The following is a 24,350-nucleotide window of genomic DNA, read 5'->3' on the forward strand; positions in this document are numbered from 1 at the left end:
TGGCATGGATCAGTGTTCCTGTAATGAAGGCAGAGCTCCGGCACACAGTGGAGTCAGCAGCTGCTCCAGTGCTGAGAACTCCAGGGCTTTTGCGTAGAACTGAGATGGAAGACCTTTACATCTACCCAAAGGTGATTAAGCCTGTGCTTACCTTGCACTTGGTGGTTCATATCACAAGATGGTGCTATGGAGTTGGGTTGATTAACCTTAAAACACTGAATGAAGGATGAAAGTAGGGTGGTGAACATCAAAGACGTTCAACATAAAGACTTTTGACCTGTCTGTCCATCATAGTGATGGGTGGAACCCTGATCTGAGTAATAACATTGTTGCTGGCTTTTTATTCTGAAAGATTTGTTGTAGTGTATAATGGAAGTAAGAGTATAGTGATCTGAGAAGTGCCTACATCTTACAGCTAGTCAGTGATGCACGCAGTTCCCCCTCAGACTGTCCCTTAGACCTCTGTCTTGTGTCACTGATATGCACATGCAGCAGTGTTCTTCACAATGAATGCTGTGTGTGAGCCACCTGCTTCTGTAACCACATTTCATTGCAGGGATTCTGCAGATTCAGTAATTGTGTGTTGAGATTGCACAGCATAAGGAAGTGGTGAGCCTTATTATAAGGGAAGAGTTAAAAAATATATATATATATGTATGTATATATCAGGGAAAACATTGCATAGGCTTGTGCCAGATTGTACCCAGCACCCCCACGGGAATGAAGCTCTCATCAGATGTTAAATATTTAGAGGTGGTTGACAGAAGCCCATGGGGAGCGTTACCTGATGGTGTCATGCTGCTAGTGTGCCTGGTGAGGAAGGTAAAGATGATTTGGTTGCACTGTAAGTAAGGCAGAATCATTCATGGGCTTATAAATGAACCATCCTGACTGGAACCACATGCTCTTTACTCTGCAGGCTTCCCTTGGAGGCAGTATTCTGCAGAGGTGCTGCTCAGTCTCTTGCCTTCTCAAGAAAAGTAACACCAGCACTAACCCTGAATTTACCAAATGGAGGCAGTTTTCTCCTGAAGTGGTGAAAGCTACTGAATCCTTTCATATGCAGTCTAGCTGCTGCTCTGTCTATCCTGTGCTAAGAGCTGTCTGAATCTTGTGCAGAGTTCTGGTCAGGCTGCCTATTGCTAGCTAAGATTTATTGTCTGGCGTTACCTCAAAGGCTGTTTTCCCTGTTTCTCTTGCACAGACTTCATTATCTCAGAGGGTGTCTTGGGGAATTATATCCTATAAATTCAATAGCTGTTTTTCCTGTCTCTGGGTCTTCTGGTGACCTTTTTGCTGGTGAGAAGGTCCTAAGGAAAATTGTTTTCACTTCCTGTGTCCTTTAGAACTAACTGCTCCAGGACTTTATGGCTCAGGTTCCTGCTAATGTTCCTGACTGTTTGTCTGTCTTGTTGTCCGCTTCTAGCTACTTCACAACCTGTTATTAGATAGTGCTCCCTTGGGTCGAGTGCAGTCGTGACTGCAGTCTGACTAGAATAGAAATAAAGTAGAAAGCTGGCCTGACTATGAGTCTTCAGTCTCTTAGAGCTGTGCCTGCTGTAGGGTTTTATTTTACCCATCTGCAGTTATATAAAAGGCTTGTTAAACTGCTGGTGATTTGAAGTCACTGGCTAATGTTCACTTAAACTTGGTTTTAAAAAAATTAATTTTTGAAGTGGGAAAGCTAGAGAAATATGTCTAAAGCTATGACTTATCCAGGAAGACCTTGCAAGCACAGATGTTACGGATTGCTGGTGAGGAGTAGGCATGGCACAGCCATACAGCTGGCTCTGAGCTGCCTTGGTGTGCTTTTTTTTTTTTCCTTTGAAGGTGATCTTAAACTCTGAAGCAAAGTACTTGATGTGCCCAGGCTTCTTATGCTGCACAGTGGTGGGTATTAAAAAAATACAACCCCTTTTTTAAGGAGTTTTTCTCTTCCTCATTTAAAATCACCACCTTAAGCAAGTGCCTAGCTGCAGCCCTTCTGGTCTGTCACTGCATTTTTCAGAGGGAGCTTGCTGTCTGTCCACTTCTGCATCTACATTGTGGATGTCTTGCTTGCAGATGTGAGGAAATGAGCCTTGCTGACTGAACTAGGGTTGTTTGGGCTGCAAGTCTGCTCAACTATCACTGCCTTCAGAGGCCTTGTTAGAGAAGGAGGAGAAAAGACTGTTGTTGGAAGATTCCTTATTTTTGTTCAAAACTCAAAGATCTCAAGAGGTCACTGGGCCTCTCAAGTCTCATAACCCACTCTTACCTGACACCTATTGTTTGAGAGCGGAGCGGAGGGCTGGAAGCACCACTGCAGCTTTGGTTCTGCCAGTACCTCTGTGTGTTAAGAGACGTGAAGCTTGGTGCAGTCTGATCACGAACAGTTAGCTATTTTCCTGAAGCACTGCAGCATGTCACAGTTAGCAGCAGTGCTAGAGGAAATACATTGCAGTGTATAGCTCCCAGGCAACATTCCCTGTGTGCTGTGCAGTGGGCAAATGATTAATGCTTCCATGCTTGTTCTTCCTGACATGGAAACCTTTTGCCATATTCAGCTTCATCCTGCTTCTATACCATGGAAGTGCTGCGAACAAAGCTCCCCATCCTGACTGGTGCAGAACACCCTGGCTTAGCTGAGCTCAGCAGATGTTGGAGGCAATGACTCCAGAGACCTGAGTTTAAAAACACCTCTGCAGCTCTCTAGAGAGGAGGGCCTAGTGCCTGGGTAAACATGCTCCAGGCAGTACACAGACATATCAAAACCCTGAGATAAAGTGTAGTGATTTCAGTCTCAAGACCTCAGTGGATAGCACAGAAGAGCTGAAAAATGTTGAGAAATGAAATAGGCCTGTTGTGTTCCAGGGTCAAAATAGCAGTTACGTGTTGCAGACACATTGCTTATCCTGTAGTGTGGAATTTCTTCTGAGTGTGATGGGGAACTTCTGTGCCAAATGGCTAACGTGTTTCAGAATATTCAAGATTAACTAGTCTGTGCCACCTTCACTGGCATGACACTGGGAGTTAATGTATCTGTATGCTTGACCTCTTCCTTCTGTTGTAGGAATGCTTTTAAGCAGAGTGCCATAGAGATTATAAGGCCATACTTCTCAGAGTTACTCCTGCAGTAGCTTTTTGAGGTCTAAATCTGCATGCATGACTTCATTCATGGGGGACAGGAGGGGATAGAAAACTTACATTTAGTATTTGGCAATGACATAGCATCTCAAATACATGAATTACTATAGTGTGCAGTGTACTGTGGAAATATTCTTATCTGTACTTTGTATTTGCTCTAGATGCTTTATATTTTGTCCTTGCATTCTATATTGTCTGAATTTGAGCTTCCTATGCTCTCATCTGCAGTCCTCTTACTGCTATTACATACGTATTCTGAAACGTTGCTTATTACTCTTCAAAAAGCTATTGTCTAGTGTGCAGGTCCGACTTTCTTCTTCCCCCATCTTACAGGCTGCTTCAGCATTTGAAATTAGCATAGAGAGTAATCTGAAAATGCAGATCAGGCTATTGCAGGCACAAGCTGTTAAAGTAAATAGTGATGGAGAGTGGAAACTGAGAGAAGCAGGGTATAGGTGTTATAAACCTTTCTTGGAAGATTGCTTTTATCTTAATTAGTCTGTGAAAGCAGTGGAACACAAGTATGAATTTATTTGTAAAACCTTTGGTAGAGAGTCTCTTTTATTCTTTCTCTACTCTGCAGTTAAGTACTGTTCCTTGAAGAATGGTTATCGTACTCGAAACATAAATTTACCCAACCTTTGCTGCATGCTGTGATTGCTGCTGCTTTATCACAGCTTCACAGGTTGGGACTGCAAGTGATTAAAGTTGTAAGTGACAGCTGCTGGCCTAACCTCTCTCCCATGTGTTGATGTTGATGTCTGTACTGCCAGGCTAGGTGAGCCTAAGTCTCCAAGTGTCCAGCAAAGCAAGACTCAAGTGTTACTGCGTGGAGCACCTTCAGCCTGTGGAAAAGCTGTTTGCAGGCTGCTGATGCCAAGCAGTGATGATTTTAGACTTCCTTCAGAACAGTGTGTGCTGTGACTTTGAGCTGTTGAGATAAACTGGCATAGCTGTGCATTAATACTGACTCTTAGTGTCTGACAGTGGAGAAGAGTATTTCTGAAGTTGAGACAACTTCTGGAGAGTGCCTAGCTCTGGTAACCAAGCAAGCTGGCTTCCACAGGTGGCTTTTCAGTATTTTTACTGGGTGCTTTTTGTCTATTTTCTTTCTCTTGCCCATTTTTTTTCCCCATGCTTAGCTGTTCCAGTTACCTAGATGTAACGCTGGTTATTATGATGCTGGTTATCATGATACATAGGTGAGATCTTGAGCTGTGTTTTATCTGTTGAGAGAGAGGTGCTTCCAGTACTTCAGCTGGCAGCCAGATCTTTGGCACCACTATCCTTTCCTCCTATGCACTGCCTGAACAGAAATGACTCCCCAGCTCACTCAGTTGTTGACTGTAAAGCGCTGATGGACTGGCAGTTTGAATCACAGCTGTTGAGTTGGTGTTCCTGTAACTACAAAGCCTGGGAATTCTTGTGGCCTGTCACTGCACCAGTTGGTAGCAGTTCTTGAAGATGGATATGTTGAGTTCAAAATAGATCTTTCTGCACAAGCCGATACGTGGTGAATCACAGGATCTTCATGGTCACACTTAATGTAGTTCTTTAAATAGGACAGCATTACTTCATGATTTAATGAGTTTGTCCTGCAAATTTTCATGTTTTAATCTTTCTCCAAGTGCGTTATGGAAAGCTTTTATCGTTAAGCTATCCAGTAGACAACTATACCCATGAAAATCTGTACTTCTTTTTGCTATTTAAATGTGCTTTTGTGAGGAGACTGTTCTGGGGCAGTTACAGGTCTGTGCATCTATTGCACAGTGAAGTGCTCTTTGTACTTCGTCTACAGATGTAAGTCTGGAGCCTGAGCACTGCTTTCTGCAGTCCGGAGTTCTGTATTGCAGAGTTGATGCTATTCTGTGTTGTTTCATATGCAGTCCATAAAGAAGTGCATAGCAGTATTTTCCAGTTAGCAACATGTTTTCATTGGCTCTAAATTGCATCTCTGTATGCTGTCAGCATATCCTGGGCTCTTTGCCTCTCCTGTAGTCACAAAAGCACCAGAAGTCTGTATCTGTTATCCTGCTGCACCTATAAAACCTGACTCTCAAACTGGAGCTGACAGCTGTTCCATCTGTTCTTGACCTCTGCTCATTCACGTGAACATGTGCCGTGTTCTCAAGAGCTGATGTAATCTGTCCAATAAATGCAGGTTAGCCTGGGGCCTTCGCTTACATGGTTTGTGATTGAAACGCATGCATTTGCAATGAGAAGTGATTAGTGTGACTTCCCATCTCACTTATAAATTATGACTGAGCCATGAGTGACAGAGAATACAGCTTAGCTGTTGAGCAGCAACGGAAGTGTTTTAACGAGATGCAGTGATTCTCAGACCCACGATTGCCTCCTAGAAAATTCATCCTTTGTGGAGTATTTCCTGACATGATCCATGCCTTCAGCTGATCTGAGTGACTTTGAGGTAGTGTCAGGTGGCGCTGCCCTTGCAGCAGGACTAAAGCAACAGCGTGTAGTTGGCTACAGACAGGTGAGCATTAGAGCAATGCTCTGTGCTCTAGTGTGTGTACATGGGAAACTTAGTGATCTTGTTGAATTGCCTTTGTAAGAGGTTGTCTACCTCAGCCTAGGGATTATCCAATACGTAGTCAAGACAGAATAGCACTCCTTAGAGCAACCAGCAGGCTGTGTGGGGATAAAGCTTTAAATCTGGAAGTACCCAAGTCCTAATTTTGATCGTTTGCCTACCTTGTAGACAAGCATCAGGAAAAACACGCTCAATTAACTTTTTGATGGATTTTTGTGTTCTTTTGACAGCTGCCATTAACCTAGCAAAGCTGAAGCTTTTCAGGCATTACTATGTTATGGTAAGTTTAAAACAAAACAAACAAACATACAAGCAAAACCCAACCAAACAAATCCAGCAGCTGTGTACCTATGCATACAGAGCATTTGGAAGCCATTCCAGCTTTTTGCTGAATTACTTGTTGGAAGCTGCTATAACTCATGAATGGGGTGGAAATGTTGCCAGTTCTGTGGCAGTGCTGTGCTTTGGCATCTTGGCCAACTGGGTTACAGACCTCAAAGCAACTTCCCTTCTTTTCCAAGTAGTTGCATCCTTCTATCTTTTAAATTGGTTCCAGCTATCTGTAATGCTTACTAATTTCCTCTGGAGACAGCTTGAGCTGTCAGTTGAATCGATGGGCTTGAATAAAGTACAATAAACTTAGTAAAAACCAAACTTGGGAGCAAATGGTGCCTTGAGATGCATGCATACAGCTTCTTATTAAGTCAGTGGGAGCCTTGAGCCTACCTCCCGAGAGAGTATATCCTCCTTAATGATTTCCAGTGGTCTCATTTCAGACTCTAAGAAGCGTTAAGAGTAATAAATTACAATACTGATTCTTGAATTCTACAAAATCCAAATGCTTAAAGCATTTTCCTGATGTACCTTTAATGTTAGTAGCAGCTTGAGTCATTTGGATGTTCAACAAACTGCAGAGCCCTCAGCCTTATATCTTCCTTGTTTATCGAAGGAGCATAATAGTGCTAATCTGACATAATGAGGTGTCTGGGAACAGCTTAAGCTATTTCTCTGGAAAAATAGGTTCAGTCAGGATGATGCTATTGTTCTCGCTCACAGACTGTGTGTTTCCTTCCCACAGATTGTGTGTTACATTTACTTCACACAAATCATTGCAATTCTCATAAAGATTGCTGTTCCATTCCAGTGGAAATGGCTGTACCAGGTATTTGTCAATAACAGAAAATACATCATCCCTTTATTTTTTTCTTATTAATCAGTAAAAATAACCACACCAAACCAAATCCTTAATGTGTTCTTCATGTTGTGGTAGGACATGTCAAAGCTCAATGATGCATTCTGACTTCTCCTCACTAGTATTGCTGATCACTCCTGGTGGCAGGAGTGGATTTCTTTTTAGTTCTGTTTGACCAGTAAGACTGCTGGATTATACATGAGATGTCTGAAAGTAATTGCTTTATTGATTTTAGTCTTTCAATTTTAAAATGTCTGAAGGAAATTAATCAAGAACATAGAAAAGAGAAAAAAATTACTCAGGTTTGCCCTGTGTAATTGAGGCCCTGGGGAGCCAGTGAAATAGACTTTTGCTTTTCCATTTACAGGCTTTATTTGCCTAGTGACTTTTAAATACTTGGTTTCTTAACATATAATCCAAGTAACTGTGCAGGTAGTCTTTGGAATATATTAACTGTTGAAGATACTAAACAACTTCAGGTTATGTTTTTTTTTTCCTTGGCTTTTAAGTCTTGCTGAACATCACTGGAGTGATGTCTAGAGTTGTAACTGGATTTAAAGTGATGGGGAAATTTGAAAGAACAAAGAGCTTGACAGCCTTTAGCCTGGGATTAATGATAACAGGATAGAAATTGCTTTTTTATTTCTGCTATGACACAGGCTTCTTGGCCATTCAATCTTGAACCTTATGAACGAGGAGAAGTGTTTTATGACCGTGAAGAATTACAGGACTGAATTTCAATCTTGTCTTACTTGCAGCTGCTGAATGAAATGGCCACGCTGGTGTTCTTTGTCCTCACTGGGTACAAATTCCGTCCAGCATCGGATAACCCTTACCTGCAGCTTTCTCAAGATGATGAGGATGATTTGGAGATGGAAGCTGTGTAAGACCCTCCTTTTACTACCACCTCCTTTTACTGTTGAATGTAAATGAGCATGATGTAAGGACAGTTGGGCTTTGAAGTTCGATCTAAAGAGCTGCAAAAACTTGTTTTAAGTAACACGGCGCTGAGGAGATGGGGGTTTTTAGCAATGCTCCTCAGTGTTCCATTCCATGCTACAAACCATGAGGCACCACAAATGCAGTAGGACTGAGTTAGTGAGGATAAACTTCAAAGTGGGACTCAACATAATCCCTGTCACTTCCATTGCAGTGATTTTCTGAGGACTTATTCAGAAACACTTTTCATTTTTTTATGTAATAAAAACTGCTCTAAGAAATACAGCATACTGGAAGCATTAAGTAGAGTTATAATTGCCACACCATTGCCTGAATAGGAACAGAACCAGCCTAATCTCATAGCAGTTATGCATTTCATGCATAATTGCAATTCACATTCAGACTCAAGTCTGTTCTTGAGAGTTTCATTTCAGCTTTACAAGTATCCTTTACCTGATTTTGAGTAGAATCTCTCAACACGCCTCTTTTTACTGCAGGGGCAAAGAAGTCAGAATGTGTTTGCTGCCCCCATAATTAGGTCAGCAAGAAGTGGAGCTTACTGGGGAATTGCTACAAGAATAGGTTTGTGAGGTGGGATCTCCTGTCATGCAGGGACTTTTAATTCTCTGAAATGTCTCTAGTAACAGATCTTATTGCCAAATGCTTAGTTATTTTGTGTTGGGTCCATAAAAATCTGTCTTTGTTAAAAGCTGTATCCAACTATTTGGCAGTGACTGTAAAATTATTTAACACTTAAAGGTGTTTAAATGGTTTCAGTTCAGGTGGTGGTAAGCAAACGTTGACAGTAGGAAGTCTTGATCTGAACTGAAAGATGTGCAGGATTTCCTATTGTACAGAAATGAGCTCCCCCAAGATTGCCTGTTAAACTGAAATCGAACTTTACATTGTGTATTTAATGGTTTTTACTTGTTTGGTATTTTTTATAGTGCTAGTAATAAGCAACCTTGCACATACAGTGATTTCACTGCATTGGAGACGTTGCCCAGTTTCAGAGGGACTGCCAGGAACAAGCCTAAAGAAGTTTAGTGAACGAATGGAGTGATTTATATCTTGCAGTAGGGGTACGGATGTTACTTGAGGGTAGAATTCTCTATGAGCCTCTTCCTAGTAAGGTGTTTTGTGCTCTTACGTTTGGAGTTTCCACTGTTGTGCCTTGTGGGTTGTTCCCCTTAGCCTTGCTGGAATTGTTCTCATCTGATTCACTGTGAGTTTTATTCCATGTAGGCACTTGGCAGAGGATGATCTCTAAGTGTCTTGTGCTTTCCCCCCTGGATGCATCAGGGAGGTTAAGTTTACATGTGTTTGAAAAGCATGGTTTACACTCCTCCTGTAATAGGTGAAGCACTGCAATGCAAGTGTATTAAATTTCATGTTGATTTGATCTTGCTGGTCTTATTTTTGCTTTTATAAATATTAAATGTTGTTTCTATGGGGAAAAAACGTAAAGGTTTTATTTGAGCAAGTGACTAAGTGCCTGACTGCATCCTGAGTAACCACTGTATGAGTGTTTTGTCTTTCATGTGATAAATACTGACTTGTCTTCATGGTGTTCTGCCATGTCTTCTTTCCAGGCTTTATGGTGGTGGGTTTTTTCTAACTTAATTTTTTAATCTTTTTTTTAAATACTTTCTGCAGAGGCATTTAGTTACTTGAGACTCCATATAGCCAACAGAGGGGAGAGCTCAAAGGTCACTGTGCCTGATTTTTAGCCTTGCTCTTCTTCCAGCAAGAAGAAAGATGCTTTTAAGTGCAGTTCTTCAGTTTAATGCCGGTTTTCGTGCAATGCAAACTATAGAAAGCTCTGCCTAGCACGAACTGTAAATATTGCAAAGGACAGTGTTGCAATCTGCAGGGTTTAAAATAAAATAAAATCTGAGGACTAAGTGCCTGTGACAGATACAACGTGGGGCACAAATCTTCCCTCTGTAGTAATATTTGAAAATATTTTATAAATAAAGAGCAGTGAAGGTGACTTGCAAAGGATTGCAAAGTTGATTTCTTTTTTTCCTCTAACTGGCATGCTCTACCTTGGGAGAAAGCATCCACAAATGTTACAGGGCTTTCCTTTCAATTATACCAGGCTTAATAGAAGCTGCCCTGGTGAAGAAGAGAGGATGACTAAACCTGAACTAAGGACCAGTCTGTTCTTTTTCAAGTAGGGTCAATAGCCATTCATCATCAACAAAGTGCCTTTCTGTGTATTCTGTGTTGGGCAGCCTCTCGAGCCTGTTCTGTCAGTATGTGGGCTTGTTGCTGACAGTTTGTTAGACTAAAGTACTCTGTCTGAAAAGGTGCAGCCGCACTTGGCAGAAGCAGTTGTCAGGCTTCCAGTCCTAATGCCATTTCTGGGACATGGACACAAAAAAAATTAACTGTACAGTCGATCAAGTGGGGTGAGGAAGGGGAGAGGAAGCAGTTCTGGGGTTTTTTTTACTCTTGCAGTAAGCTGCTCCGTTAGCTTGATAATCACTGCTTTAGGTGTTAGGTACCAAAGAGCTCTTCTGCAGTCTGAGTTGAGATCATGTCCATAAATGTGTGTGGGGTTAAGATTTCCACTGAAGGAGGGATTGCAGCGATAACCATTGATGCCTAACTGTGTAAATCCATTTTGCTGAGTGCGTGGAGACTGACTTTGTATTTTCTTAACACCCCAAACAGCCTCAACATAGCGAACCATTGTGGTAATGCTGACCTACCTTTGCCTGTGCCCTGGGATCTGGAGTTTCTCCCTGTGTCATGAGACAGCCTGTTCTGTGCAGAGACTTCAAGTCTTGATGGGTTGCTTTGCTCTGCTTTCTCTCTGTTTGTGCTTCGTGGCAGACTGATTCATGATGTTCTTTGTTGGAAGTGATTTTCCTTCCCTCTGACAGCTGCACAAGTTCTCTCTGGAAAGATGGTTTAGTGGGAAGGGTTTGTTGCATTTTAGCAACAGCAAAGTGTGCAGTTGAGGAATGCTTCCTTGCAGTATTGCAGGTCAGAGCTGAAGTTCTGAGACTGCTCAGAGCATTAGAGTGAGAATTGCTGAGATCTTGACCACAGTGCTGTTCCCTTTAGTTCATGAGCTTTAGAACACGTTGTCTGAACTAATTTTGAGAGGGAGGAGAATTTCCCACTGTACATGAGCAGTCAGACAAAATCAGGCCTTAAGATCTGCATTGCTCACTTGTCCTAAGACAAGAACAGCACTTACCAGATGAGCAACCTACAATTGCTGAGGGATCCACCCAGCTCCCTAAATCTCACTTTCATTATGTATCTGTTTGTCTCATTACTCCATGAACATAGGAAATGGGTCATTCCCTCTTGACTGTAACCTCTGATGTTTTGTCATCTTCTTGATACATAACTTTGTAATTGTGTTGAAGTACACAGCTAAAATCTAGACTGTGTGCCTGGTGGAATCTTACTTGTGAGTCAAGTGTTAGCACTGCTTTGGTGTCATGCATGAGCAAAACATCTATTTATGTATCCCAGTATGACTGCTGTTGAGTTGTTTTGGCAGTGGCTCATTTCTTGGTTTGTAGTCCATTGTAATCTTAAGCTCAGCCCTGAAGAATCAACACTTAGTTCCTTATGCTGTATTTATCGAGTCAGTTACTTCTGAAGAGTAAACTTCATAATTGTTTTCCTGCATTGTCCCATAATTTTCAGACCATTACTTCAGTTTGCCAGAACCTTTCAGTGTTCTAGTCCTGTTCTCAAATATGTGGCTCTTAGTGTCTTCTGCAGATTTAATAAGCAAGTTCTATTCCATTATGCAGGCAATTACTGACAATATTGAGTAGAAGTGAACCCAGGACAGACCTCTCTGGAACCACACTCAGTGTTCTTTCATTTTTGACAGGAAACCATTAAGTACATCTCAATGCATGTTTTTCCAATTAGTTATGCCTCCGTGTTGATAGTTTTATCTAGCTCATGTTTCCCAAGATTTTCTCCTATGTGACTGTGGGAAAGCTATTGTAATTGAGCAGAACTTGTGAGACCTATCTGTTCTCTGTTCTGAAAATGATGTGATCTCCAGGCAAATGTTTACTAATTCCATCTTCTTTAAGCAACCTGTACATTTTCTCCTTTATTTTATTTTTTCTTTTTTTTTTTGGTAGGGAATAAAAGTGGTATTAGGTCTGTGCTCTTCTGGTCCTTCCTATTCCCTTAAACGCAAGCTTATCTAGACCCACTCTGAGGTATCTTATCCACTGATGGTCCCAGTTGTGTCACCATTAAGAATCACAGGATGTACTGCTTTTTGTTTAGGTAAATTATTCTTAGAGTACATAAACAAAAGCTGATATCTAATGTGGGACTAAGGGCGATATCGGAAGAGTGTTTTTGAAGATTACTTCTCCTCCAGGGTAATGCTGTGAAGATGCTGTTAGCTGTTTGATCAGATGTTCTTACGTGGTAAGCAGCAGGTGAAAGCACGTAAATTCTGACAGCAGCAGCGTCAAACAGGGTAGTTTTGTGTATGCCTCCAGGTGTCCCTTGTGAATGCACTGTGCTATTGGCACTGTTACTTCCAGCATCCACAACAACCTTTGCAGAACATCTGTAGGAAAAAAAATATGTGCGGAATGATAATCATACTGTGCAAAATAATGGAGCAAATGTTTGGTGAGTGTGAATAGCCTGTTTTGTGTGCTCAGGGAGGAAGACAGAGGGTTGAAGAGCTTGTTGGATAGCCAGGGTAGTTCTGAGAATAGTGGTGCTGTGTTCTAGCTGGATAAACAGATGAGTTTGATTGGTGTTCGAACAGTATTACATTGCTTTGTAGTTCACTAGTCATATTGCCGTGAAAAATACAGACTTAGAATGGCCTGGGTTGAAAAGGACCTCAAAGATCATCCAGTTCCAACCCCCTGCTATGTGCAGGGTCGCCAACCAGCAGCCCAGGCTGCCCAGAGCCACATCCAGCCTGGCCTTGAGTGCCTGCAGGGATGGGGCATCCACACCTCCTCGGGCAACCTGTTCAGTGCGTCACCACCCTCTGGGTGACAAACTTCCTCCTAATATTTAACCTAAACCTCTTGTCTAGGTTTAAAACCATTCCCCCTTGTCCTGTCACTGTTCTTCACTTGGATTGGTATAACTGGAATGACCTCTCATGTTTTGTTGCTGTTCATTAAGTGGTTTTGCTATGAACGGAGCTGGTGTGCATTAGGCTAGTAATAATCACCTGGGGCAGCATCCGTGATGTGTGAACTTGTTTTTTAAACAGGAACAATGTATTATTCATGTTTAATGCACAGAGTGTTCTAATGCACAGGGTGTTCAGCTATAGAGTAAAAGTTTCTAGGCAAGCTGCTCAAGCTTTAGCATATAAACAGGTGGTGTCAAGGTAACAACCCCATACATCTTCAAATATGAGCAAATATTGTACTGCTTGTTCCATTGCAGTGTCTCTAATACTGTCTCGACAGAGTATTCCCTAGCATGAGAGAAATAATTGGATGATGCTGTGGTTTCATGAAAAGAAACTTCCAAGCTGAGTGCTGTTTAGATCTTGTCTATTACTAGTCCATCGTCATTTCAACTGCTCCACCATAAGAAGCAGCTTTTTAACTATGGAGCAGCACTTATTCTACTGATACAAATGTGTTAAATGTTTGTTTCTGGTGCTACATCTAGACACCTAGTCTGAATGGGAAGCTGTGAGCCAGTCTACATTTGTCTGTTCTATTTTAATGGCAAATGGGGAGTCATGAGACTCATCACCCATCAGTGGTGTGTCCAGGACAATATCTGGTCTGCAAAATGGTAGCATTCGGAAATAGAGAACATCCTGACTGGTAGATCTGGGTAAAGAGTCATTTAGGAGAAGTGTTATTTGATATGTGCAGGAAAAGCATGGGCTATTGGTGAAATTGAGCTGCAACATCAAGTTCTCTTCTGACGTTTCTTCTTTCTCTTCCAGGGTGACAACTTCTGGAGTAATGGAGGGCATGAAGAAGGTCAAGAAAGTGGTGAATGGTTCAGCAGAGCCACGGGGCGAGTGGGAAAGCACAGCATGATGAACTGGACTAAGGCAGCACTTTCGCAGAAACTTTTTTAATTTATTAATATTACTTTCAGTGGAAAGGGAGCATTTAGCACTTCCCAACACTGAAACCGCAGAGTGGGGTGTGTCAAGGGGGAACAAAGCAGTGCAGAAATCTAACTATTCCTCTGATCATAAAAAAGGCATCTCTTGGTACCTGCAAGGAGTGTGAAGCTTTCCTATGGGTTTTGGGGCAGCTTATTCTTTTTTCCCCTTTCTGGATCAGTTTGGTATTCTGAATTATTTGCAGTTGCATTCTTCAGAATGTGCAAGTCTAATGTGAAGAGAGACCTTTAGTGTGTATGTAAAGTATATATTTTATATAACGTGCATATATATTTATATATACACACATGCTAAGTAACACGTATGCTGGGAAATGCAAAGTGTCACAGAAGGTGGGGAGAAGAAGATGAGATGTAAGTATTTTTTTTATATAGACTTTCCTTTTGGCTTGGGCAAAATATTGCAAAGCAAATGAGTTGAAACAACTGCAGTTATTTAAGGCTAAGTGGGCTATTGGATCAGGTGACTTCCTCCAGTCCTCACATCAGTTGGAACGTTGATAAGTGTCTTGTCTACTTTGTGCAGGCTTTTACTTGAATATGTCAGGTTTTCAAATGTATTGCTACGTAGGAAGCAAGCGACTGTTTTCCATTAAAAGCACTAACCTGTAGCACAATAAGTGTTAATGTAGATTCTCCACTGCTAATAGGACTGCTCTTGATTTGCACCCACCTGACGAGAAATACATGAGGTGTAGGACTGTTGCCTACTTCTTAGGGGTCTGCCATGCTATCTTAAACCTGGAATTTCAAGCCATGACCCAGAATACTTTGTTCTACATTCTAAAATACTTTCAAGATTTTTCAGAAGATAATCCCTGGTACAGTGTAAGAGTACCAGAATCTCCAACGGGAATCAAACCCACAAATGTACTGCAGCATAAATCTCTGGTTCTTCATTGTCCTGAGTTGCTTTGCCTCTCTGGATGGCTACGTATACCTCCCTGGCTGTGTAGAACAGTGGCATTGCTGTTTGAGAAGAGCTGAACTGGTCAGAATGGTATTGCTGTCAAAACCAGGCAACTGCAACTCCCAGTCTAAGTGGTTTTTATTTTTGTTTTCCAAAAAGGAGTGAATTATGGCTGGAATACACAAGTCTTAACTATCAACTGCAAACCTGCAGTGTGATCTTTAGAGTCATGTTACAAATGCTGTGTGTGTTTCATCGCTAGCGTTCTGGTGTTGCTAGAAAGGCACATTGGTGCCTGTAGCTGTAGTAGTGAGGCATAGCAATTGGTTGTTAGTTTGTAGGAGGATAGAAGTGGTTCACTGATGTAACAAGGATGAGTTCTATGAAAAATAAATGAAGTATAACTCATTGACCCAATGAAGCCTTAATCCTTATGTAGAGTTGTTAAGATGTACCTGTTGAGTAAAGTGCTCCTGTCAGTAACAGGGATAGGCATCTTCACAGAGCTTCAGATGTGCCAACATCTCTTAAACTCATTTGGGAATTTGCTTTTTTTTCTTTTTTGACTGAAGGGACTACTTCTCTGGGGCACAACTGATGGAAGGACTTCCATGACTGCTTTTTCTCATCCTCTAACTTAAAAAGAGGGTGGGATTTTTATTTTGTGGAGTTGCTTTTTTGTTTGTTGAAATGCTGAGCCACTTCTTTCTTAGTCTTCAGTGTGGGTTGTAGAGCTCTTAGCCAGAAGCCTGTACCAAGACTTGCTGTTTGAAGAGCAGCTCTGTTTTCTCTGACTGCAACTTCTTTTCCCTGGTGTTGATTTTATTCATCGTGGAAGTAGCAGAAATTAATCTACCTGCTTTGATACCTGGAACTGTTTTCTCTTCAGATAAAGCATGAGAATAACCCTCTTATCTTGGTGCAGAGTCCTCTATTTTCCTCCTTGGCTTGTAACTACACAATAATTGCAGCAATGATGGTTTGGCTTTTGCTGTCGCTGTTTTGCAAAGATACAGTTCAAGTGAAAACAGAGCCTACACGACAAGAAAGGCTGTTACGTGATCGATGAGCCTTCCAGACCTTCTGTATGAGAAGTTCTTTTGCATATTTCGTAGCTGAGACTTGAGCAATTGAACTAGAAACAAACATAGGCAGTCCTAGCACATCGTATGGTTAAATACCTGAAAATTGGATCCTCTCATTCTTTGCACAGTTGCTCTGTCCCTGGGGAAGTATCACTGTCTATATGCAGAGGGCTGCCGAGACAGACTGTGAGCCTTGTTCAGAGCTGTCCGCTGGAGACATAGTCAGTTGGCACAGAGGGATGTAAGAGTTGAGCATTTACTATCAGGAGCAGAAGTGCAATAATGCATTGTTAATGTGGACATGATGGTGTCTTAGAACCTGTTAATGTAATTTCTGAATGAAATTGGGAATTCTAACGGGTGTGGCATTTCACTCCCAAAATGTCGACGGCTGTGCTGGGGTCCTGGTTTGTGTCGAGCTGGTTCTGACAGCTGGCTCTTTGTACCTTAGCATCAGTGAATCACTGATAGAACAAATGCTTTTACCTTCATCTCAGGTTTCTTTTTTGTTTGCTTTCTTGCTGAAGCTGCATCACGTGTAGGTATGTCCACCAACACCCTGCCTTCCTAGTCAGAGGCCAAAAAATTGGTGACTTATTTTTTTGTCTTGGCACAGAAACTGGTGGTAGCCCTCTGGAAGTGTTCTTAGAAGAGCTGGTTCCAAGTTCAGACCTGAGCCTTAGCAGTCAGCTGTACAATCAGCTTCAGCTGGCACTTAGTGCAGGATGCTGGCCAGCGCTACAGCAGGGACTAGTCAGTCCTGCTCATTAATAAGGAAACAAAACATGGGTGAGCAAGTGGGAAAAAAACAGTGATACATTTTCTTACTGCTTGCATTTCCAAAGTGAATTTGCAGTTTTCAGTGTAGAAGTCCTCAGAACGGGTTGAAAAATCTGTCCCTGTAGTGTTGCATGATTAGCCAGTGGCTGGGATGTTGGAGGATGGAGAGCGACTGCAGTTGGGCTTTGTGCACAGCATGGAGTGTGCTGTGCCACAGAGCATCAGAGGGAGGGCTGCTCCCTCCCCCTTCCTCCCAGAGCAAGCCCACATCTGCTTGACTTCCTATTACTAGTGGAAAGCAGCAGCTTAGGGGCTCACCAGGCAGGATAATCACAGTGCTCACCTCTCAGATGCTGAGTGTGCCTGTCTGGTAGGAAGCTCTGCCCTTCACAGGCAGGGGAAGTAGAAGAGCTGCTCATGACTGCACAGATCATTCTGGGATAGAGCCTTACTTTCCTGTCTGCCTTTTATTGAAGTGAACAGCTAAAGCAGTCACTGAGTATACAGCAGTGTAGCTGACAGGGGTCCTGCAAAGGGACCCCTTCTGCAATTCTGAGTGAATGGTTGTGAATGCATTCACATGCATTGCTGCTGTGGAGTACTCAGCATCCTCTGCAGAAAGGAACAAGACTGGTTCACTCTTCAGTTGTAATGCAGCTTATGCCCCAGTAAATCCCTATTGATGGTGACATGCAGATGCCTCTATGCATTCCTCCTTCCTGCTCTGACTGTTAAGCAAGCTGTCTTCCATAGGAAACCTCCTTGCAGCGCAGCTGCCAGGCTCTTGCATTCTTCAGACTTGAAAATATTTTCCTTGATGTTCATCAAGAGAAGTATTAAAAGAAAGGAAGACATAATGGGGTCATCTGGAATGTCTCTACTGTTTCCTCAAAACGTAGCAGTTCTGGTTGAAGAAGCCACATGCTGTCCTGTTAAGCTGCTCTTTAATGTTGTCATCTAACTCAGCGTGTCGTGATCTGTACAGCACATTGTTCAGTGTTTCTCTCCAGCTGAGTGCCGTGTTCCTGGATTTCCATGCTGGCAAACCCTGGGAGCATGTTGTAAAAAATTTGCTGCATTGCAGTATTTTGTCTTGGAGCTTGTAACGTGGAAGATGTATTTTTCTAAGCTAGGTGGTGGACTCTCTGTAGCGTGAGTGTGCATCCACCTTGTGTTGCTAAGTACTGTAACATTCCTTCTGGACATAAAGGGGACATGTCCTAATCACTCCAGCGTGCACTGGAGTCCAATGGAAGACTCTTAACGTGTTAACACTTTCCTTATGGTACACTTCTCTTAAAGAGGAGAAATGCATGCTGAACAACGGCAAACAAATAGACAAGGTGTGTGTCTGTTTGAAAATTGCCCAGCTGCATTAGAAGCAAATACTGGGTATTTGTAGGTTCTGTTGAGCTCTATGAGAACTGAAGTTGCATAGCTCTTACAAAATCAGGTAAATGTGCAGGTATTGAAGGAAGCACTTGCTCCTTCAGTCTGCCTGCTTTGTCTCCTTCAGTTTGACCTGTAACAATAGCTAACAGACTACTGTTACTTTAAAGCAAATGTGTTTTATTGATTCTACCTTCTGACCTCCGTTTCCATCATAAAACACTTCCCCGTTTTTCACTTCTGTACAAAGCATGGAGATGTGGTCTGCAGTGGGTGGGAGGTACAGTGATGTGTGAAACATAACTGGGCTTGAACTGTCCACAACCCGTGCCCTTGTGTGGAACTTCAGTAACCTGAATGTTTCGTGAGAGCTGAGGTGGTGCTCCCCAGGGGCACTTGACCAATGTTTCTGTGTTCCCTGGGGCTGACTGCTCAATCACTTTAATCTGGCTTTTCTTGTAGCCACTGGGTATGATGCTGTTTTGGCTTATTAATCACTTTTACTTAGAGATATATAGAAAGCTGTGCATTCCCCCCCCCGTGTAGTTTTATGCTTGGAAATAGCAGTGATCCTGTAAGAACTCCACGTGATATGTACTTGCAAGTGGGTGGAACAGGGTAAGAAAAATACTGAGATGTTACACTTGTGTGAATTGATGGAACCAGAAGAAAGTGGCTGAGGAAGAAAGGCACTCCTTGTAGGCTGCCTGGTTTAAGAACCCACTTATGTTCTGACTGCTGCAATCCTGTAGAAAGGACAATTCTAAATAAATATCTCCCTGTGGGATTTCACCTGGTGTTCTGCTCTCTGTGTAATGAAGTAGAGCCCGACCTCCATGTTATCAGCAGCACTTCCTCCTGTAGCTAGGATACCCAAGCGTGGGGCTGGTACCTGCTCCGTCAAAACAGAGGATGGGTCTAAATGGCTTTCCTTTCCCTTCAGTACCTATTAATAATTAATTCTAGATCCTCTTGTGTCATTAAGCAGCTTTAGGGCACCTTGTACAATGTAGCTCTGACTTCATTTAGTAAATGATCACCAAAAGAGCTCGGAGACTTTCCTGTACAGTAAGGCCCTCTTCCAGGGTTTTTGGTGACCTATAAATAGCCTTTTCTTCTGTTCTTGTTCAGATACACAAATAACTTTTTTCAGTGTTTTTAAGCTGTATTAAAAGAACAGCGAGCAGTATTTGGAGAGAAGCAAAGTAGATATAAATCAGGATGGTCTGTGCAACTTGGCTTCCCTGCTGTGATCAAATGTATAAAATAAAGACTGAATGACTAGCAAGTTTAATGCATCTTGTTTTCTGCTTCTGAATTGCTAGTAACCAAGATGACCTTTTGATTTCAGAGCCTTTTTTTCCCCATGCCTGACCTCCAGTTGCAGCTGTTAACTCTCCATGGGTACAGGGCCAAATCACAAAACAGCTGTATAACTGTAATGGGTGGGAGAAGCTTTTTGTTCTTGGGCTGCTGTAGGTATTCCCTGAGCTGCCTTCTCCTCAAGTAGAAGGACCTCCATTACCCTCACGGAAGCAGGAGCTGTTTGATTTAGGCTTAGAATCAGGGTATTTGGGGACTTCTCCAGTTGTTCCCTTCATGAGATGTCAGTTCTGACCATGCATTTTTAGTTCTACAAACTGGCTGTGCAGGAATGAGGTCTGCAGAGTGTTTCTGTGAAGCGCTCTTCCTAACAGTCCACCACCTGCCTCAAAGCATATGCCCCTCATCACAGAATGTAGGTCTTCAAAATGTTTCTTACAGTTTATCCTATAGTTCTGAAGCTACTGTGGAGGGGTACTGCCAGAAATAGATGTGTTCTCTGCCCTGCAAATCCCAAACAGGCAGTTCTGCATTGCCTCAAGCCTTTGGGTGGGTGGTGTTTTACCACGGAACTGAACTGTAAAAAGGACATGTGTTTTTGGACTAAGTAGCCTGCTGTAGAATAAAACAAGCTTTATATGTTGAGGATGGCTGATTGTTCCACTGGGGCAGTCTACATCTATCTCATGCAGGTAGTTCTCGGATGCTTGCTTTCACCAAACTGCACATCTGCTTTATCAGTTTGTTGTACGTTTGGCCCCTTACAGTGGCAGCATCCAAACTCATCTCTGCTGCACTGCACGGGGCTCCAGTGGAGCTGGTTGTACTGGACCCAAAATAGCTCAGCTGTAATGACAGGCAAAATGCTAGCGAAGGGGTGTGGAATGTAGGGCTGCATGGTGGAAAGACTCACTTGAGCTTGAAACTAAGTGTAGGATATGCAAAAAGAATCCTGATTCGGCTGCTCCCTCAAAGTGAGAGGGGGAGCCTCTAATTGTAACAGCCCCTGGTAGTTATGGTCTATTGCAAGTAGGGCCCATCTGGTAGACTTCTACAGGGGGAAAAACAACTAACGCCTGAGCCCTAATGAAGCTTTTGTGAATATGTTGTGTTTATATCCAGGTTTCCAGGTATTCCTCTGTCCAGAGGAGGTAAATGGTTCCACCTCTTTTAAGGATTTCCTGTTAGCATCTGAAATTCTGAGCTGCCTTGATCACTTGCTGCTCATTGGTGCAATCCAGGCTGCCTGCTGTCAGTGCTCAAGCACTAGCAAGGTTATCTTCATGACTGCGAAGATCTGCCTTCTCTTTAAATCCCACTTTTAGCCTTCTTTTGCCTTCTGACTGACAGTCTCTAATGAGCAGGACTGTGCTGTAGTCCCCTGTATGGTGAGTGGTCAATAAAAGCAAATTGCTTTGAACAGAGAGGTAATAAAGCAGCTTGTGTTTGGCACAGCTGATCCTGATACTGGGGTCCTCAGTTAGGAGCAAAAGGCTCTCACGTGTCTTAATAAGAAATGCATGTCATCCATTCCTTCTCTCCATTCCCATCCATGGAACTAAATGCACTATGGGTGACATTGCTTTCTTGTGACTCTTCTCCCATATGGAATATTTCTGCTGGGATGGTCGAAACGCAGTGCGTAAGATCACTCCTGTCATCTTATCAGGAAGAGCTGAACAAAATAAACGGGTTTGCAGGGTGGGACTGTTGCAGTGGTGCTAAATGTGTCGGTCAGGATCGGAATGGAGTGGGTGGCTTAGAACTCATTACTGCTCCCTTTTGGGATGGTTGCACTGAGCTTGGCCAGAGACTTTCAGCATCCTCGGTGGCAGGAATTGTTTGCAATGGGGGTCTCCTGCATGAAGGTAAACATAAGGTTTCTGTCTCAGGAGACTGAGCTGCTTTACCATCTGCCATTTCCAGCCGTTGTTGTAGGGTGGCATAGCCCAAGGGCAATCTGTCACCCTACAAATGCATCCTCTGCTCTTACAGGGGGTGTGGGAGAGCATTTGTCAGTGCCTCAGCATGCCTGAAAATACCTCTCCCATAGAGCTGCTGTGCAAAAGGAATCCCGCACCTGGCCCAGCTATTCATGAAGATATCGATCTGCATCTCCTGGAAGAAGCCCAGCTTTTGTGTTTTGGGATGCATCTCGTGTTGGCCAACCTGGTGGGACTGCAATGAATGGCTGTGGTGAGCTGAGAGACGTGGGCAGTGACAGAAGATGACAAGAATTAAAGCTCTAAGCCTGTCGAAGTGATGATGTAGCACAGTACAAAATGGCTGCATGGGGAGAAACTGCAGAAACGATGTGGGAATTCATTAGCGTGGCTCAAGGGCTGTGATGCGGAGAGATGAGATGAAACGAAAGCAGAGGAAAACAAGATGTCAGGAGAAGCCTTCTGCCAAGGAGACTGGTTTGGCCGCAGCCAATCTTCCCCGGAGAAACGGAGGAAGTTCTGTGTTCTTTCAGATAATGAACGGTGGACTGGACAAATCACTGCTAAACGTACTGTAGGGAGCAGTCCCTTATCAGCTGTGAGCTGGACTAAATGCCGGCTCGCTCTCCTTCCATTTGCTTATCTCTGTGTGAAGCGTATTGCATGCATAATTTCTGCTTTAGGGGTTCGTTTTTGTTTGGCTGTTAAGCCTTGCACATAGCTTGGGCGAGCGTGGCTGCTACCTGGGAAGAGCAGGAACGTGCTGCCTTACGATGAAGCTGCTACCTGTGCTCCCTCATCTGTATTCCGGGTAAGTCAGGTTTTAACTGCTGCTGCACAAACTCAGCAGTAAGACCTGCTGGCATCAAACCTGCTGCCATTTACCGGTCCCACGGTGCCTGTGCGGTGCCATGAATCAGAGCACAGCGTTAAGGGAGGGCACAGCACAACCTTTTGGGGCAGTAAAATGGTAGGAATAGGTGCGAATCGGTTTTGTGTGCTTGAGAGGGATTTGGGAGCCTCTCCGACCCCTGTGCTGCTGCAGGTGGGTGCTGCAGGGGCTGTGCTGCAGGAAGCTGCTGCAGCTGTGCTCTTGCTTGTCATTGCACGGAGCCTTTCGCTTTCCATCCCGAACGAGCGCGTGCTGCCTGCTCTCAAGCAGCAGCTGAAGGCTGGAGGAGGCGGCTGCTGCGCTGCAGGAGGGACGGTGTTCTCCCAGGTGCCAGCTGTGATTTGCAGCCGTGCCACCGAGGATCGCACCACCTCCTCCTGCTCGGCTTTGTCTCAGCCAACTGCTCGCTGCACGGGGACACCGAGCCCAGCTGCTGCCTCCCGCAGCCACCCCTCCGTGTTCCCACGTCGGCATCACAATGACAGCCCCGCAGGCTCTTAAGAGAACAGTCTTTAAGCAAAAAATACGCTAGGATCGAGCAGAGAAATTACCAGCATAGCAAACCGTACCGCTCAGCACATGGGCTGCTGTCGCTCCTACAGCCTTCGTGGGGCTGTGCCTATTGCCGGAGCTCGGCCGTGCTTTCCACGTCTGCAGTTCCGCTTCCCTGGGAGCACAGCCTGCAGGCTCCGCTGCTGCGCCCGTTTACCCGATGACCTGATTTGTTTTATTTCTGCTGTGGTTTGTCTCAAGCCACGCTATGTGAAATGAATCCGTCACAGCCAGAGCCCACGGAGGGCTGCTGGGGTTCGTGCTGCCGTGCCTGGGGTTACGAAGGCGGATTCCTGAGGGCTGTGGGGTCCCGTTGGTGCTGCCCCCGGCCCCATCTCCCGGGGCTCAGAGCTGGCCGTGGCACTGCTGCAGTGAGGGCAGGCTGGCACCCAGCAGCCCAGGATGGGACGGGCACTGTGCGCTGCCTGCTGTGGCTGTTACACCAGGAAACTGAACTCATTCCGCTGGAATTTTTTTCACCCTCCCTCTCAAAGCAGCATCTGGCTGGGGTTGGCTGTGCCAGTTCAACCACGGCCTCTCTGCGCTGCTGCCTCTGCTTTCCTTTGGCTTTTCTTCCGCCTGACTCAGGATCGTTAAGCATTAACCTTAAAATAGCCACTCTTTTTGCACTTGATATCATTAATCTCGTGTGTGTGCGTTCCTCCCCCTTGCTTTGAGCTCTCCCCGCTGCTGCCCTGCTCCTGGGGCATGAGGGAGCTCTCAGCAAAGCCCAAAGGGAACAGAGTGCTCCGTCCCAGCCCTGCACAGCGCTGCCCACCCGCAGCTCCCGCTGTGTCGGTTTTGGGGCTGCCTTCTGCTGCCTCCAAGCAACTGCCAACGGTGCTGTTATTTAAGCAATGGCAAGGTTCAAGCTAATAATTAGAGAAAGTGGATGGCTTGCACAGTTTCCAATTACTTTTCTCCTCTCCTCGGTGTGATCTGAGCTCTCTATTCAGTTCTCTCGGTGGTGGAGGCAGGGGAGAGTTTTAAATAGAATTAAATCCCTTTCGCATCACTTTCGCAGCGGCAGAGCTCGTGCTGAAATGCCTCATCTGTGTGGGGCCGGTTGGGACCGTGGGTTGTTCTGTGGTGGCTCCGGGCCGTGCCACGCTCTGCACGCACTCAGCGCAGCCCTTCTGCAACGCGGTCACAGCTCGGCGCACGCAGCCGAAAGGAGAGCGTTGCAAAGATGGGCGTTTTGCTGGGAGGAAGGGGATGCACGGGGCCTTTTGCAGCACGCTTTGGCCACCGAGCTAACAACGCTGTGGCCCGCGCGTGGGTGGCAGGAGGGTCTTTGTCCCAAAAAGCCACCCGGGCGCTGCGCTGCCTGCAGCCCTGCGGACGGCTTTTGCCGTATCCAAGCCCGGATCCGTCGTTTGTTCCTCCCGGCTGTTGCTACAGGAGCCCGGCGTGCCCGGGCAGCTCCTGCGGGGCCTGCGTTGCAACACGGGCGGGAAGGGAGCCGCGTTTATCGTGTGCATCGGCGCGGCTCACGGCAGTGCGTGCACACGCGGGGAGCTGCGGCGGGGGCATCCCGCCCTGCCT

The 24,350-nt window shown here is 44.4% G+C and overlaps 1 protein-coding gene across 3 annotated transcripts in view; it reads left to right on the forward strand.

The window, feature by feature from the left end:
- Positions 1-18,887, forward strand: part of GPR107 (G protein-coupled receptor 107) — a 33,642-nt gene extending 14,755 nt beyond the window's left edge. For 2 of the 3 annotated variants that reach the window (XM_025156069.3, XM_015279462.4), the window contains 4 exons: positions 5,908-5,957; positions 6,756-6,839; positions 7,628-7,752; positions 13,744-15,258. In XM_025156069.3, coding sequence (XP_025011837.1) covers positions 5,908-5,957; positions 6,756-6,839; positions 7,628-7,752; positions 13,744-13,840 — 356 coding nt within the window. In that variant the 3' untranslated portion in view covers positions 13,841-15,258. Of the gene's footprint in view, positions 1-5,907; positions 5,958-6,755; positions 6,840-7,627; positions 7,753-13,743 lie in introns of all 3 variants that reach the window. The other variant, NM_001030686.2, reaches the window with a different exon arrangement.
- The last annotated feature ends 5,463 nt before the right edge of the window (positions 18,888-24,350 follow it).

The sequence above is a fragment of the Gallus gallus genome, chromosome 17 (assembly GCF_016699485.2).
Source record: "Gallus gallus isolate bGalGal1 chromosome 17, bGalGal1.mat.broiler.GRCg7b, whole genome shotgun sequence".
Classification (NCBI taxonomy): Eukaryota; Metazoa; Chordata; class Aves; order Galliformes; family Phasianidae; genus Gallus; species Gallus gallus.